The sequence below is a fragment of the Coregonus clupeaformis genome, chromosome 3 (assembly GCF_020615455.1).
Source record: "Coregonus clupeaformis isolate EN_2021a chromosome 3, ASM2061545v1, whole genome shotgun sequence".
Classification (NCBI taxonomy): Eukaryota; Metazoa; Chordata; class Actinopteri; order Salmoniformes; family Salmonidae; genus Coregonus; species Coregonus clupeaformis.
In genome coordinates, this window is record NC_059194.1 from 45,279,148 (window position 1) to 45,297,865 (window position 18,718).

Genomic DNA, 18,718 nt, shown 5'->3' on the forward strand with positions numbered 1-18,718 from the left:
ATAATAGACAAGATGCTTCAGTTATTATTTTTACTATGAATGGCTGGACCCTGTACATGGTTTTCTTTATGGCTCTAATGGTGGATATTGGAACTGTGTGGGTCTCCCTGTCTGCTCTTCTCATCCAGCCTCACGCTGAGCCAATAAAGTGAGTTACATCTCGCCTGGATGGAGTAATCTCTTTTTATTACACTTATCCCTTCAGTCTGAGGTCACATTCACAGACTCGGCAGGCTGAGAGTGATCTGGCAACCCACACTGCTCCGAGAGGCTGTTCAAGAACACCGTGCTTTCCAGTGTTCAGAGCTAGTGAACAACTGGCAGATATAGTCAGGGGACGTGTCTCGATAGCCTAAAGTAGCCTCCTCCCCTCGTCTCCTCATTTCCTTCATGTGTGCTGACCCACAAAGACAGGAAAGGGGAGCAAGGTATAGTGGAGTCATGCCAACTGGCTACACCAACTGAACATGCCCAGGTTTCTTTTATATCAGTACAATGAAGGAAAGGAGAGTAGAAGATGAATCAACTAGGCTATTGAGATGCACCAAGACTATTCTCCAATCATCAGTCAGAAAGGAATACAATAATTTTGCCATTGCTCTCTCCCTTTCCAGTTCTACTCGTCTGTCACCTCATTCTTGTTTGATTCATACCTGGAGTGGATTTCACTCTGTCAGCATGTGTACTCATTTTCAGGGCCTCGGCCTGTGTCTGAGGCAGGGGGAGGGGGTGATCGATAAGGCTCAGAGAGAGGTCCTGGTCTCTGAGGAGGTTTGGGTTTCAGGGAGGGGTTCAGAGGCTTGTCCCAGACAGGAGGCTTGTATTGTAGACTACTGTGCTGGATATTGTGCTGGACTGGACTTGGGCCAGACGATAGGGTTACACACACATACACACACCTAAACACTGGGGCTTCAGCAGCATTCCTTGTACGCTGTGGAGAAAGACAGCTGGAATCAGTGGAATTCCCTACCCCAAACAGCAGTCACGGACGCACGCACACATACACACGCAATATGTTCATACTCAGCTAGCCATTTCAGCCAAGCCCATCTTTCAAGCCCATCTCTCCGTCTCGTTCCTCAGCCAAGCCCATCTTTCAAGTCCATCTCTCTCTCTCTCTCTCTATCTATCTCTCTCTCTCTCGGTCTCTCACACTCTCTATGCGAACTTGTTAGGATTTTATTACACCTGAACTCTGAGACTTTCAAATTCCAGTTGCATCTGCTACATTCATTTACAGACTCTCCTGCCCAGAAACATGTTTCTGATTTACCCCACACAAATATTACATATGATGCCGGGGCTTGCTTAATGTTTTGAGGGTTCAAATCTCTTTTTGTTTAAGACTAGATGTAAATATTTGAAAATTCCTTTCCTTTTTCCCATATGAATGGCTTGAAAGGTTTAAGAGTGGTGGAGGGACAGTATTGGAGCATCTTCCCAGCGAGAAGAAGGTTTTTTGAGAGTGATGATTGATGTGTAGTGGAAGCCCAGACCAACATTAAAGCCTGGTCATTCATGTTACATACCATGTCTCAAGTTGACATTTAGTAGCCTGGTTGTATAACGGAGGGACAAACAAGCCCGTTTGAAGTGCTGCACAGAGGATGATACTATCTAGGCCACCAAAGGGCTGACAACATATGGTGGAAATTGGTGTTGTAAGAATATTGCGTGTGTGTGTGTGTCATACAGCCTTGCCATCAACCAATACCTCTCCCCTTCACCTGTCACCTCTCTCACTCTCTCACGTCACCCCAGAGTGAAGCAGCATGCCCTGGGTATGGCTGTGGCTCAACAATGGTGTTCTACTGGTTTTTGTGTGTGTGTCGGCGCCGATGGGCAAAGAGACAAGCAGAGGATTAGAGGGGGATTGGAGACCAAGTGCTCAGTCAGCACATTGTCCAGTGGTGTAGTGTTCACAGCCAGGGACACAGCATAGAGGACAGTTGTGTTCTCACTAGCAGGGTATTAACACACACACACACTGAGAAGGCTCCAAACCCACATGCGTACAGTGTGTAGGGGCCAGAGTCATTACAAAGGGCTGACATTGGTGGAAAATCAACTGGGGAATGACAAACTTGCCCCTTTTCCAGAAAAACACATCCAAAACCCAACCCCCACTGACACACGCATGTAAGCATGTACACACACACACACACACACACACACACACAGACACACTACTCTAGCCCAAATACTTGATCCAGAAGCCATCCCATCATCCCCAGCCAAGCCAGAGTGTTATCTTTGAACTGACTTCCGAGGGACTGCTGGCTTGCAACACACACACACGCACACACACACACATACCCACAACTTTGCCATAATGGCACTATCCTATCATCTTCTCTTCCAGCCCTCACCCTGTAGGTCCCTATTTTTAACCCTCATGAAGAGAAGGACCACTCTACAAAAATACAATGATTTTGGGCTGCACTGTCTCTCTGTCTGTGTCTATGGCTGTGTCCCAATCGACAAGAATGCTGCCTTTTGAGGCAGGACGTCAAATTGGTACCTTAAAATGCTGCCTTCTAAGGTGCCTTCATTTGGGTCGATTTTGAAGGCAACATCCCATGTATTTTTCGCCGGGGAGGCAATCCCATAACATCTTGCGGTGCAGCGAAAATTCGTAGCATTTCTGAATTAATGGAGGACAGAAGTCCCCGCTTGGAAGAAATATTTCCAGAAGAATAAGGAATAACTTTGTGAAATGTAAGTATAACGTTTAGTTTTTCACCAAATTATGTTGAATGTTCTACAAATTACTTTCATATGCATTTTGAATTCAAATGTTGAGGAACTGGTGTTTATCAGCCTGATGCCAAGCTAGCTTAGCTCACGTTGGATGCGATATAGCTCACTAGCCTGCTTATCAGCTGTTTGGAGATGAACAACTAAACTAACTAATCATAGATTCAGCAATGTGTCAATTGTGAAGATAGTTTTTTTAAAATCATTCATTAGTGAACTTGTTAGCCATCTAAAGACATGTAGCACTTCTTTTTTTTCTTCACTCCATTGGCTTGGCAGGGGAAAACAGTCCTGCCCAAGTCATTTGGAGGTAAGACATTTTAACAACATGAAAACGTAGGAAATGCAGCCAGCTGTGTTCTGTTCAATCTAGGCTTGCTAGTTAGCCAAGTTATTTAAGCATTTTGATGAAGAGTCTGTTTAGCTAGCTTGCTGAATGCAAAGTCTGTTTATGTGATGTTAGCTGACATCAACTTTCTCTTGTCGCTTTCCCTTCCCCTATTGTGTTGTACCATTGGGTTTGGTGTTACTAGTTAAAATTAGAGGCTAAGATCTCTACTCTTACTGTAAACAACTTGATCAAGCCTATGAATATGTGATTGCACATTAATAAAGGTAGCTTGTCACTGCTTGTTCCAGGTTGAAGGACATCCCACCCTGACACCCAGACAGATGTAAATAACTTGGGAACCTCCCAGCCACCAGGATAATCACAATATCCCAGGCTTTTATTCAGGAGTGTGCAACATCACAATGTTAGATAGAAATATATTCACCCTTGTTATTGTTTATCATGCATATTTGTCAGGTCATTGTAACTTGTGAAGCTTATTCTAAAATACAAATGTGATTTCTGTGCCAGGGGATTGCACTGTGTGCACGTCTTCAATTTAGACCACCATTAGTTGAATGAGGTGGTAGTGAAGGGCTGGAACAAAAACCTGTAAACATCATATCCTGTGTATTAAAAAACTATCTGTCATGAGAAAATATGCCCTCATGTGCTGAACAAGCTTATGAATGTTGGAGGTTATGCTATATTGCATCCAACAATGCAATATAGGCTGGGTTTCTGTACAGGACTTTGTGACATCTGCAGATGTAAAAAGGGCTTTATAAATACATTTGGTTGATTGATTGATTGATAATCATCTTGAGATTGGACTGTGTTTTAAGGACTCATGTACAGATACAGGAAAACCAATTATAAAAAAGACAAGTGTTGATGTCTCCACACGTTTCTGGTTTTGAGGCTTGGGCATCTGGTGACTGCAGTTCATCTGTCTAATCCCCTGCAAGGAGAGGGAAAGGCATCAATAATACTACAATGCTGGATTCATTTAATTGAATATATATTCCTGTTTGATCTGTATTTATATAATTATATTGGACATCCTTTTATCAAGTCCGTGTTTGTTTTGTATACAATGCATTTATCTTAAATTAGGGTGAAGTAGCCTAGGCCTTCTAATGTATTTAGATTGCATCATTTCACCTTTCAATATTAGTTATCAACAAATATAAAACTATGTTATCTTGAACATCAGTGTAATTTAATAATATGTTTTGCTCCTGTAAATCGCTCTGAATAAGAGCGTCTGCTAAATGAGTAAAATGTAAATATAAATGTGTGAGTTGTATGAGTTAATCACAATGCAAGCCTACTCATTAGAAGAAAAAAAACATTAGCAGTCCTAATGTAATATTAGCTTCCCAGTGAAACACCACTATTCTGGCTATATATCATTCTTAAACAGTCAGTAAAATAGCTTTTTTAGCTATCTCAAAAAATCGTATCCTGTATCATGCAGGCAAGCTTACCTGTCATGTCCACAACGATGGAGCTGCAGACCAAGCAATATGTGAGAGGAGGACCCTATACCGTAGGATAATTATTCTGTTCGGTGTTAACTTAATTCATTAACAGGTGCTGAGGATATTGATCCTGTTACTTGTTTACTTGTTATTGGTGTCAGATATTTCCATTTTCGGATAGTTGATCATTGAATTGCTAGCACTAGTTGCTTACACTGCTAGAGTGGCTACAGTGTAAACAAACGTCTCGCGCTCTGTGGAATGCAAATATATTTTCACGTGATGCTGCCTTCGAATCCTGTCTCAAATGGCAGTAACCTACTGGAAAAGTGCTACCTATTAAGGTAGGTGCCTTTTGGAGGCAGGTAAGCAGCTGCTTTTGGATTGGTACACAGCCTGTCTCTGCCTGTCTCAGTCTGTTTGGACAGATGGGTAATTTGCGTAGTTTGAGGGGTATGTCTGATGAACAGGTGGTGCTGGCTCAGTTATGAGGCTGCTAGTCAGGCTTGTTTGAGGGAGTGTCCGGACTGCGTTGCATGATAAGCATGCCCCCCCACATCTGAGATGAGCAGGCAAGAAGAGAACCCTGCCGCTGCCCAAATGTTACCCTAGGACAATTGTGTGTGTGTGTCCGCGTGTTTGTGTTTGTGCCTGTGTGTGTTTGTGTTAGCTGGGCCCAACGTGTGCCTATGGGTTACTCCTCACCGCTCCAGGCTTGGCCTGACATGAGATGGGTAAATTAGTAGGGGGGGATGAGAGGGATGGAGGGAGAAACCGAGAGCAGAGAAGATGAGGTATTGGCATCTTTGTTGCAAACCACCGTAACCGGGAGCAACCGTAACCGCTGTGACCGTGCCTTAAGAGGTTTTAAGGGCTTCCATATGTGGTGGTTTAGAGAAAGTGGAGGGAGAGAGATTGAGAAAGAGAGAGAGAGACTTCTGGGGAGAGGGATAGAGTGAGAGCATAGGAAGTATAGTAAACACATAAACATGACATACTGACCTATCTAGGCCTACCCTTTTCCTGCTCGCTATGGCCCTTATAACCAATGGAAAGATCAAAAAATGCCACCAAAATACCAAGATGACCATTGGCATCGTGTGTGTGTATGACCATCAGATATGGAGGTGGTAAAATACTGGTGTTGGGGGGAGGTTATGGACACACACAGACCTTTTTAGTCCTGTCTCATTGAACAGCGTTGTGTGACTCTTCTGGGTTTTAAGAGGGAACGTAACTCAGGAAGGATTGTCTGGCCACAACAGGTGTTGACATGCTGAGATGCAGCTGTCCAGCTCTAACAAACAATTTCACAACACTTTACAGGGTGAGGAGAGAGATGGAGGGGGATAGAAGGATGTATAAAGATGGGAGCTATGGGTGGCATAGTGGAGAAGAAAAGGGAGAGGAATGGACATTGTCAAGATATCTGGAGAGCAACAATAGAAAGACAGGTGAGGGAAGACTGGGAAAGAGAACGAGGGAATGTGGGAAAATACATAAGTGCAGGGAAAGTGTATGTGTGTATGTCCTGTTCCATCTCCCAAATGCAAATCCACACACATGCTTGTCTGCGAGCGAGGTGTTTTGATTTTCTTCTTATGTTCTGTACCACTATACATTTTGGCAGGGTACTGTTTTCTCAGTGACTGAACACACACTCAGCCCTCCACAGAGTCACTTGGGAGGTCCAGCCCTAATTAACAATCAACCTTTTGACATCCTTCACTCCTGGGGGGTTGAGTTATTGTTTGTGTTGACCCTATATTACAATGATCAGTCTTCCAAGGTCCGGTGTGGGTGTGCGGATGCTGGCTCTGCTGTAATTTCCCAATACATACACTCATTTATAGTAGTAAATTAGAAGGTAAATGAGTTAGCATTGGGTGCTGATGAAAGAAAACAGGCGGTAGTGGAAAGAACAACTTTGTTCTTGACTTGTAGTCCCACCATAGATTAAATAGCGTGGCCTAGAATAGACCACTATGTGTTAGTGGACTGCTGTAGGTAGTGGTGGATTGTGGGATGGTTGTGTTTTCCCTGGAGGAACACCTGTCTAGCTCTGGCCATGCCGAGGGTCCTGTGGGGTTCCATGCTCATATACACACATGCACGCCACGTTCAAAGGTGTGGACAAAGCTGTGTGTGGTCAGTGGTCTGTTTTCTCATTGCAGGAGGTCACACACACACACACACACACACACACACCCCAGCGTTTGGCAGCAAAGGTGAAATGTTATACCTGAAAGGAAGTGAGGGTTTGGCTTACCCCCCACTCTCACACACACACACAGCCAGTTGAGCTCTTATCTCTCTCTGATCATTGTGTTCTGTCTGTCATGGCAGTGCCTCTGAAAGACCAGTGCCACAATGCCTGGCTGGCAATGCATTGTGGGGGAAAGGCGTGTTCCATTTTAAGGTAAGTACCTGGAGAGGGTTCTGTCTTTTTACCAGTCAACTAGTCTGTTTATTCAGGTATTGACCTTACAATCACCTCTAAAGATGGAATCCGCATTAGGGGAAACAGCGCCACTGTTCGCCCCGGGCACCTTTATTGTTTTTGTTTTGTGGACGAAACAGAGGTGAGGTGTCGAGCAGTGCATATTCTGCTGTTCTATCGTACGTGCAATGATGTCCGAAAAAAAAAAAAAAACTGTTCGTTGTTCCCAAATGGACGTGGCAGTTTCACCATAAAGGATTACAGTTTAGACACATTTTATTTAGAACTGTTTCGATCCCCCACAAAAGTATATTATTCAAAGGTATATGATTGAAGTACAGGTAACTGCCCAAATAATAGAAACACTTAAGTAAATGAGGGATACAAAGTCTATTGAAAGCAGGTGCTTCCACACAGGTGAGGTTCCTGAGTTAATTAAGCAATTGACTTAAAGATGGCGTCGTACTGGCCATATCATTTCTTACAACCGACAACAACTTTTGAACATCAGATTGGCAGTTACTTACCTCAATACCGGCTTCAGCTTCAACTTCGACTCATCTGGCCTTGGCTCTTTCTGTAATTCCGACCCAATTTCCGGGCTACCCAAGAAGAAACGCCGACGTTACAGAGGCAAGAGAGGGGAGATCCTAGCGAGATTAAGGTGAAGGGAGAACTGGCCATTCTCCTCCTCCATCTTCCTTCCATTCACTTAATAATAAGATGGATGACCTCCGATCGCGGATTTGCTACCAACGGGACTCTCAAAACTGCAATATTCTCTGCTTTTCCGAATCATGGCTCTCGGACAACTCTATGGATTCTCCATTCACCGTGCCGACAGGACAGTGGAGTCAGGAAAATTGAGTGCACTGACTCGAGTGCGGTGGAAGTGTCGACCCATTGTTCACCTGTCTTGGAATACTTGATGGTCAAATGCTGACCCTTTTACCTCCCAGTGGAGTTTTCAGCTGTTATTGTTACTGTTGTATAAATTCCACCAGGACAAGAAAAATAACAAGCTGGCACTTCACAAACTGTTCGAGGCTATAAGTACATCCAGAGGCTGCTTTTCTGGTTGCTGCCGATTTTTTATTAAGACACGTGATGCCCGAACTTCCATCAACACGTCTCCCTCACCACTAGGGGCGATAAAGTCCTAGACCACTGTTATTCTACCCACAAGCAACCATACAAGGGCCCTCCCTCATCCGCCATTCAGCAATCGGATCATGACTCCATACTCCTGCTTCCTGTTTACAAACAGAAGCTCAAACAGGAATTACTCGTGACTCGCTCCGTTGAGAAATGGTCTCCAGAATCAGAGATTATGCTACAGTGCTGATTTGGAATACGTTTCGGGACTCCGCCGATAACATCGACGAGCTATCCACCTCAGTCACCGGCTTCATTAGGAATTGCATCGGCGACGTTATCCCCTCAGTTAAGGTTTGCTGCTTCCCCAATCAAAAGACCTGGATTAACACTGAGGTTGGCGCTAAACTAAAGGACAGAGCTACCACACACAGGGCTATCTCAGCCAACCCTGGGGCTACGGCTGAGGACAGGAACAAGTACAAGAAGTCCCGCTATGACCTCTGCTGAGTCATCAAATGAGCAAAAGGACAATACATGCCTGCCACATGTGACAGGGGCTACAGTCCAGTACTGATTACAAAGGAAGACCCTGCCGTGATCTGCCCAACGATGCCTCTCTACCAGACGAACGCGATGCATTTTAAGCACGCTTTGACATTAACGTCGTGTCGGGTGTGAGACCCAGAAGATTGGGTGATCTCGCTCTCCGAGGCCGATGTGAGTAAAGCCTTTAATCAGGTCAACACTTGCAAGGCCGTGTGGCCTGATGGTATTCCAGGGCGCATTCTCAGATCATGTGCAGAATAGCTGGCCGGTATATTCACGGACATTTTCAAGCTCTCCTTGTCCCAGTCTGTAATCCCAACATTTTAAGATGACCACCATCATTCCTGTTCCCAAGAACTCTAAAGCTTCATGACACAATGACTACCACCCTGTTGCACACATCTGTAATCATGAAGTGCTTTGAGAGGCTGGTTATGGGACACATTAACTCTACCATCCCAGACACTCTAGACCCACTCCAATTTGCATACCGCCCCAACAGATCCATAGACTACGCAATCTTAATTGCACTGCCCTCACCCACCTAGATAAGAGGAATACCTATGTGAGAATGTTGCTCATTGACTACAGCTCAGCGTTCAACACCATTGTCCCCTCCAAGTTCGTCACCAAGCTTAGGACCCTGGGACTGAATGCCTCCCTCTGCAACTTGATCCTGGACTTCCTGACGGGCCGACCCCAGGTGGTGAGGGTAGGCAACATCACTTCCGCCACGCTGACCCTCAACACGGGGGCCCCACAGCGGTGTGTCTAGCCCCTCCTGTACTCCCTGTTCACCCACGACTGCGTGGCCACGCACGACTCCCAACACCATCATCAATGGTGGAAGGCCTGATCACCGGCGACGATGAGACCGCCTGCAGGGAGGAGGTCAGTGACCTGGCAGTGTGGACCCCCATCCACATCGACAGGGCTGCAGTGGAGCTGGTCGAGAGCTTCAAGTTCCTCAGTGTCCGAATCACTAAGAACATATAATGGTCCACACACGCGCACAACAAGGCACGACAGCGCCTCTTCGCCCTCAGGAGGTTGAGAAGGTTTGGCATGGGCCCTCAAATCTTCAACAAGTTCTACAGCTGTACCATTGAGAGCATCTTGACTGGCTGCATCACTGCTTGGTATGGCAATCGCACCGCCCTCGATCGCATGGCACTACAGAGTGTGGTACGGACAGCCCAGTACATCACTAGGGCCGAGCTCCCTGCCATCCAGGACCACTATATCAGGTGCTGTGAAAGGAAGGCCCATAAAATCGTTAAAGACTACAACCACCCAAGCCATAAACTGTTCTCTCTGCTTCCACATGACAAGCAGTACCGGTGCATCAAGTCTGACACCAACAGGCTCCTGAACAGCTTCTATCCCCATGCCATAAGACTGCTAAATAGCTTTCACAATGACTACACAGACTATATGAGTTGACCTTTGTATTTTATTCTTATTCTCTATTCACACACACAGGGCCTTACACACTACGCACGCTGATACTCCAACATATACAAACACTCACTCCATAATTTGCTGTAACACACATAATATGCACATGCAGTACCAGTCAAAAGTTTGGACACACCTACTCATTCAAGGGTTTTTCTTTATTCTTACTATATTCTACATTGTAGAATAATAGTGAAGACATCAAAACTATGAAATAACACATATGGAATCATGTAGTAACCAAAAAAGTGTTAAACAAATGAAAATATATTTTATATTTGAGATTCTTCAAATAGCCACCCTTTGCCTTGATGACAGCTTTGCACACTTTCAGCATTCTCTCAACCAGCTTCATGAGGTAGTCACCTGGAATGCATATCAATTAACAGGTGTGCCTTGTTAAAAGTTAGTTTGTGGAATTTCTTTCCTTCTTAATGCATTTGAGCCAATCAGCAGACGTTACGAAAGAGAGGTTGAACAGGCTAGTAATAGGGGTTGCGACAATTTCGGCGGCTAATTTTAGAAAGAAAGGGTTCAGATTGTCTAGCCCAGCTGATTTGTGGGGGTCCAGATTTTTCAGCTCTTTCTGAACATCAGCTGTCTGAATTTGTGCGAAGGAGAAGCGGGGGGGCATGGGCAAGTTGCAGAGCTGGTGGCCGGGGTAGTGGTAGCCAGGTGGAAAGCATGGCCAGCCGTAACAAAATGCTTGTTGAAATTCTAGATTATTGTACAGTTATCGGTGGTGACAGTGTTTCCTAGCCTCAGTGCAGTGGGCAGTTGGGAGGAGGTGCTCTTATTTTCCATGGACTTTACAATGTCCCAAAACTTTTTGGAGTTTGACTGGTACTGTACATTTATACAGACCCACTCACATACAATCATCATATAGGCTGTTGCTATTCTGTTTATCATATATCCTGATGCCTAGTCACCTTAACCCTATACATATCTACCTCTATCACTCCAGTATCCCTGCACATTGTAAATATGGCACTGGAACTGACTGACTTACTTACTTTATCATGTTCTTCTTATTTGTTATTTTTGTATCTTGTGTATTTTTGTTCTACCTTGTTATTTTTAGTATTACATTGTTATTGATTACTGCATTGTTGGGGTTAGAGCTTGAAACAAAGGCATTTCACTGGAAATGGGCATGTGACATAAAAAACTTGAAACATTGAAACAATTAACATTCCATCGTGCTTAGAGTCATATATAAAAATGCTGGGCAGGCCATTATTTTGTCTATCTTGGCTATGCCCCCATAAGATGACAATGCCCCATCCACAGGGCACGAGTGGTCACTGAATGGTTTGATGAGTATGAAATTGATGTAAACCATATGCCATGGCCATCTCAGTCATCAGATCTCAACCCAATTGAACACTTATGGGAGATTCTGAAGCAGTGCCCGAGAAAATGTTTTCAACAAAACACCAAATGACATTTCTTGTGGAAGAATGGTGTCGCATCCCTCCAATAGAGTTCCAGAGACTTGTAGAATCTATGCCAAGGTGCATTGAAGCTGTTCTGGCACCCTATTAATACACTTTATGTTGGTGTTTTCTTTATTTTGGCAGTTACCTGCATATCTATCCACATCTACACGGTTCACTCATATGGTCTTGAGTTTTATGAATCCACTCAACTTGTGGTTTAATTTTCTGTGTGTGTGTATTCGAGTTCACACACATGCATGTGTTTGTGTGTGTTTTTGTATTGAACCCTGTCATTTTATAGGTCTTCTCAGTGCAAGTGGCCTGTGCTGTTTAAAGCATGTTTGACAATGCAGCCTCTCTCATGTGGATCCATGTGACATGATTGCTCTGCCAACTCTAGACACAAGGCTCTAATTTAGTCCGACATAAACCCACACTTAGAAAGCCATTCATATAGACCCGCATATACAACCCTGCTCATGGAAACCCATACACACTCATGTAAATTTAGCATAGATTAAATTGTTGATCAGCATGCACCAACCCGAATGAATAGTATTAGTTACGGCCTGACCAAGTCTAAGAGGAGTAGTGTCTGTGTGTGTGCATGTGTGGGTGTGTGCGTGAGCATAAGTTTGCGTGCGTGCATGTGTGTCTGTATGATGCTACAGATAATTCCTTGTCTGATCTAGATTCTAGGGGGTAAGAAAGGAACAGTGTTTTCAGGCTTTCTGTCTTTGTCATCAGTCATTAGGGCCTTAATTCTAGCCTGGTCCCTTGTTCTATGTGTCTGAAAGGGACAGGGCTTGGAGACACTAAGGAGGGACCACACGCCTCAGGGGAGAGATTAGAAAGGGAAGGAGCCAGAAAAGGCTGGAAAAATAATGACTGAGTGGGATTTATTTTTGTCTTTGTCGTGTTAGAATCTTTTGGGAAGAGAGAGCGGGAGAGTAAGACCGAGAATGGAGGAAAAGAAAACAGAAGAGGAGGGTAGGCAAATGGAGAGAGAGAGATAAAAAATGAAAAGAGAGGCCATTAATTTAGAGAGAGAGAGAGAGAGAATGAAAAGAGAGGCCATTAATTTAGTGCTGTGGGAGGCTTCTGAAGGTTAGTGTGTGTTTGGTGCCAGGCTCTCCTGGGTTGACTGATGCCTTTGTGAAGAGGCCAGGAACCAACCACACACACACAGTCTTTAACTGAGTTCAAAGAGAGCGAGAAATGTGAGGCTTTTTTCACTCCCCGTAATGGACCCGATTTGCTGAGATTCATATAAATTTGGGTTATTATTATTTTTTGCTTAATATTTTTTAGTGCAGCCTAAGACACACTCTCTCGAAGGCTGTCAGTGGAAAACATCTCAAATCAAATTTGATTGGTCACCTACACATATTTAGCACATGTAATTGCGGGTGTAGTGAAATGCTTGTGTTCCTAGCTCCAACAGTGCAGTAGTATCTAACAATTCACAACAATACACAAATCTAAAAGTAAAAGAATGGAATGAAGAATGTAGTCCCCTGTAGCTCAGTTGGTAGAGCATGGCGCTTGCAACGCCAGGGTTGTGGGTACGTTTCCCACGGGGGGCCAGTATGAAAATGTATGCACTCACTAAACTGTAAGTCACTCTGGATAAGAGCATCTGCTAAATGACAAAAAATTATAATAATTGGGTTGTATAAATATACATATTAGGACGAGCAATGTTGGAGTGGCATTGACTAAATACAGTAGAATAGAATACAGTATCTACAAATGAGATGAGTAAAGCAGTATGTAAACATTATTAAAGTGACTAGTGTTCCATTATTTAAAGTGGCCAGTGATTCCATGTCTATGTATATAGGGCAGCAGCCTCTAAAGTGCAGGGTTGAGTAGCCGGGTGGTACCCGGCTAGTGATGGCTATTTAACAGTCTGATGTCCTTGAGATAGAAGCTGTTTTTCAGTCTCTTGGTCCCATCTTTGATGCACCTGTACTGACCTCGCCTTCTGGATGATAGACAGGCCGTGGCTCGGGTGGTTGATGTCCTTGATTATCTTTTTGGCCTTCCTGTGACATCGGGTGCTCTAGGTGTCCTGGAGGGCAGGCAGTGTGCTCCCGGTGATGCGTTGGGCAGACCGTACCACCCTCTGGAGAGCCCTGTGGTTGCGGGCGGTGCAGTTGCAGTACTGCACACCCACACGCTGGACCGATATCTACAAAAGGCAATATTTTTGCAAAATATGTGTATCGCTCCTGTGTATTGCTCATGTGTGTGTGTTTTTTTATATAGCCTTTTGTAGATATTTGTACAACCAATCTGTACACACACTTCATCCCTTACTCATTGAAGCTGTCAGCCTCTTTCAAAGGGGCTAAAAGCATCTGAGGAGGCATCGCAGCCTCACTCTCATGTCCATATACAAGCATGTACACACACGCGCACACACAAAACTGATGGGTACACATTCTCACTTGCATACAGTGTTCACACAGAATGCCTTAACAAAATGGAAGCCAGTGAAATTAAGGCCAGATATATTTATTGTACTACTTTAATAGCACGAGACTGTGGTTTTGCCCCAGCTGAAAACATATCCATCCACACATGCACACACACACACACACACACACACACACACACACACACACACACACACACACACACACACACACGTGCGTGTTCAGGATATATGGAGTGTATAAATGCACCAGTCTTGGCTACCAGTCATATAACATACAGCTCATTGGTTTTATGACAGTCAGATTAAATGAGTGGATGAGGCTGCTGACACTTTCATAAGCATATCTGACAGCTTTGCTATGGCCTACCCTGTATGGGTAGTGATGAGACACGATGTATTGTTCTTGATATGGTCTGTGCTCATAGGTGCAGTAGGTAACTGTTTATTTTTATTTTTTATGGCTTGACTCAAGGCTGTGTTAGCCTATTGAGCTAAAGCAGGGGTGGGCATACTTTTTGGCTTGAGGGCCACATCGGGATTTCGAAATTCTCATTTTTTGGGGACCGATTTGTTTGTCAAAATCAATTTGCAGGCCAGAAAAAGGGCAGATAGCTAACGGCTAGACATAGTTGTGGGACCCCCCCACAACTCTTAGGGCTGGTTTCCTGGACAAAGATTAAGCCTAGTCCCACACTTAAAAGCTATTTCAATGGAGATTCTCCGTTGAGCGTGCTTTTTAACCCAGGATTAGGCTTAATCTGTACATGGTACACCAAACCTCAGGCAAGTCTACTCATCACAAGAGGATAGTTCACCAAACCACCTCTGCTATACAAGCATGTCCTCTAAGTGTATTCTTTTAGCATTTTCCTAACCCGGTTCCCTCTTCTCTCTGTCTCTTTCCAGGCGTGTTGGGCAGTGCGGAGTGTTCATGCGGGCGCAACCACTTCACGTGTGCAGTGAGCGCGTTTGGGGAGTGTACATGTATCCCGGCCCAGTGGCAGTGTGACGGGGACAACGACTGTGGAGATCACAGCGACGAGGATGGATGCAGTGAGTTACACCTAAATATCTCTGTTTGTCTCTTTCTCTCTCGCTTGACGTGACTATATTTAGTACAATATCGAAATGTGCCACATATTATTTTTGTTGTTGTTGTTGGTGTAATGACATTTGGTGTCAGTGCAGCTAGTACAAGTGGCTATACAGGTCACATATAAATTGTATGATTGTCGTAGAATAGGCAACTCCAGTGTCTAAGTTTTAATTTAAAATTTAAAATCAAAATTGTTGTATTTACATAACAATATAAATGTATTGTGTAAAAGCATATACAGTGGGGGAAAAAAGTATTTAGTCAGCCACCAATTGTGCAAGTTCTCCCACTTAAAAAGATGAGAGGCCTGTAATTTTCATAATAGGTACACGTCAACTATGACAGACAAATTGAGGGAAAAAAAATCCAGAAAATCACATTGTAGGATTTTTAATGAATTTATTTGCAAATTATGGTGGAAAATAAGTATTTGGTCACCTACAAACAAGCAAGATTTCTGGCTCTCACAGACCTGTAACAACTTCTTTAAGAGGCTCCTCTGTCCTCCATTCGTTACCTGTATTAATGGCACCTGTTTGAACTTGTTATCAGTATAAAAGACACCTGTCCACAACCTCAAACAGTCACACTCCAAACTCCACTATGGCCAAGACCAAAGAGCTGTCAAAGGACACCAGAAACAAAATTGTAGACCTGCACCAGGCTGGGAAGACTGAATCTGCAATAGGTAAGCAGCTTGGTTTGAAGAAATCAACTGTGGGAGCAATTATTAGGAAATGGAAGATATACAAGACCACTGATAATCTCCCTCGATCTGGGGCTCCACGCAAGATCTCACCCCGTGGGGTCAAAATAATCACAAGAATGGTGAGCAAAAATCCCAGAACCACACGGGGGGACCTAGTGAATGACCTGCAGAGAGCTGGGACCAAAATAACAAAGCCTACCATCAGTAACACACTACGCCGCCAGGGACTCCAATCCTGCAGTGCCAGACGTGTCCCACTGCTTAAGCCAGTACATGTCCAGGCCCGTCTGAAGTTTGCTAGAGTGCATTTGGATGATCCAGAATAGGATTGGGAGAATGTCATATGGTCAGATGAAACCAAAATAGAACTTTTTGGTAAAAACTCAACTCGTCGTGTTTGGAGGACAAAGAATGCTGAGTTGCATCCAAAGAACACCATACCTACTGTGAAGCATGGGGGTGGAAACATCATGCTTTGGGACTGTTTTTCTGCAAAGGGACCAGGACGACTGATCCGTGTAAAGGAAAGAATGAATGGGGCCATGTATCGTGAGATTTTGAGTGAAAACCTCCTTCCATCAGCAAGGGCATTGAAGATGAAACGTGGCTGGGTCTTTCAGCATGACAATGATCCCAAACACACCGCCCGGGCAACGAAGGAGTGGCTTTGTAAGAAGCATTTCAAGGTCCTGGAGTGGCCTAGCCAGTCTCCAGATCTCAACCCCATAGAAAATCTTTGGAGGGAGTTCTGTGAAAGTCTGTGTTGCCCAGCGACAGCCCCAAAACATCACTGCTCTAGAGGAGATCTGCATGGAGGAATGGGCCAAAATACTAGCAATAGTGTGTGAAAACCTTGTGAAGACTTACAGAAAACGTTTGACCTGTGTCATTGCCAACAAAGGGTATATAACAAAGTATTGAGAAACTTTTGTTATTGACCAAATACTTATTTTCCACCATAATTTGCAAATAAATTCATTAAAAATCCTACAATGTGATTTTCTGGATTTTTTCTCCTAATTTTGTCTGTCATAGTTGACATGTACATATGATGAAAATTACAGGTCTCTCTCATCTTTTTAAGTGAGAGAACTTGCACAATTGGTGGCTGACTAAATACTTTTTTTTCCCACTGTAAATGTTCAATGACTTTAATGTTTTTATTTTGGAAGTTGGTTGAAGAAATACAGCACTATGTAAACTACAGCAGTATGTGAACCATCTCCATATTGTACCTTATTTAGTCTCTGGACACATGGGACATTTTTTTATTTATTTGGAGTTTTTTCCTTCAAATAATCAAATCTTCATAATTTATGCTGGACCGATATTACATTTACATTTACGTCATTTAGCAGACGCTCTTATCCAGAGCGACTTATAAATTGGTGCATTCAACTTATGATAGCCAGTTTTTTTGATGGGGGGGTGGGGGAGGGGGGGAGAGAAGGATTACTTTTATACTATTCCAGGTATTCCTTAAAGAGGAAGGGTTTCAAGTGTCTCCGGAAGGTGGTCAGTGACTCCGCTGTCCTGGCGTCATGGGGGAGCTTGTTCCACCATTGGGGTGCCAGAGCAGCGAATAGCTTTGACTGGGCTGAGCGGAAACTGTGCTTCCGTAGAGGTAGGGGGGCTAGCAGGCCAGAGGTGGATGAACGTAGTGCCCTCGTTTGGGTGTAGGGTCTGATCAGAGTCTGAAGGTAAGGAGGTGCCGTTCACCTCACAGCTCCGTAGGCAAGCACCATGGTCTTGTAGTAGATGCGAGCCTCAACTGGAAGCCAGTGAAGTGTGCGGAGGAGCGGGGTGACATGAGAGAACTTGGGAAGGTTGAAAACCAGACGGGCTGCAGCGTTCTGGATAAGTTGTAGGGGTTTAATGGCACAGGCAGGGAGCCCAGCCAACAGCGAGTTGCAGTAATCCAGACGGGAGATGACAAGTGCCTGGATTAGGACCTGTGCCACTTTCTGTGTAGCTATCTACAAAAGGCAATAGTTTTACAAAATCCACACACAGGTGCACTAAACACACTCAAAAAAACTGTTTTTCAGTGTTTTTTGTTGTTGTGTGTATCGCTCATGTGTGTGGGTTTTTATATTGCCTTTTGTAGACCAGTGACATCCCACTTTAAATCTTATCACCCTGTATGGCAGCTCCACGTTGGCACATAGCACTGGGTCATTCAGCCAATCATTGATCTCATTGGTTCCATATGTACTCATTTGTACCAACCTAGTGGAGTCAATAAGCTCCTGGCCTGGCTGTGACCGGGTCACTGAAACAAGCTCCACTGTGTCAGAAATGGAGAACCATAACATTCAGTGGTCCACTCTGACTGTGTATGTTCTCTGTGCTCACTAACGGATGCTTGAGTGACATTTGGCTTCTGCTAAGCTTTCAGAGAAGCACTGGCACCAGAGCTGTTGGTGGTGGTGTGTGTGTGCGCATGCGTTTATGTTTGTGCATGTATGTGCGTGTGTGAGAATGCATACAGGCGTGTGTGTGTGCACGTTTCTTCTCATCTGTCCACCTCTTTCCCAGTAAGGAAGGGGGAGGAGGGAAGTAATTGGTGATGCCTTGCCCCAGGCACTTAGCATTATTGATCCCGGCCAATAGAATCAGTGTGGAGTCTGATCGCTCCCTATTGATCACTGGTACTGAGATCATTTAAGCAGACACATGTAAGCAGGCAGTAGATATTAGCCTTTTCAATTAGCCCTCTTCAATCCATTAGTCCTGTCTGATCGATCCTGGGCAGATCGCTCACTGTGATCACTTTGTGAGGCTGGCTTGAGGTAAAGCTGCCCATAACCACAGTTCTAGGATAAGTTTACTCCTATTCAACACTGAACCTATGTGCCCCGTTTCTGACAATACATATCTGTTATGTAGCGTGGAAAAAATAATTGGGGGG

The 18,718-nt window shown here is 44.3% G+C and overlaps 1 protein-coding gene across 4 annotated transcripts in view; it reads left to right on the forward strand.

The window, feature by feature from the left end:
• The window catches only part of LOC121579069 (low-density lipoprotein receptor-related protein 4-like), a 198,032-nt gene that overhangs the window by 78,770 nt on the left and 100,544 nt on the right, over positions 1–18,718 (forward strand). For all 4 annotated transcript variants that reach the window (XM_045208784.1, XM_041893335.2, XM_045208803.1 and 1 more), the window contains exon 2: positions 14,909–15,055. In XM_045208784.1, coding sequence (XP_045064719.1) covers positions 14,909–15,055 — 147 coding nt within the window. The remainder of the gene's footprint in view (positions 1–14,908; positions 15,056–18,718) is intronic.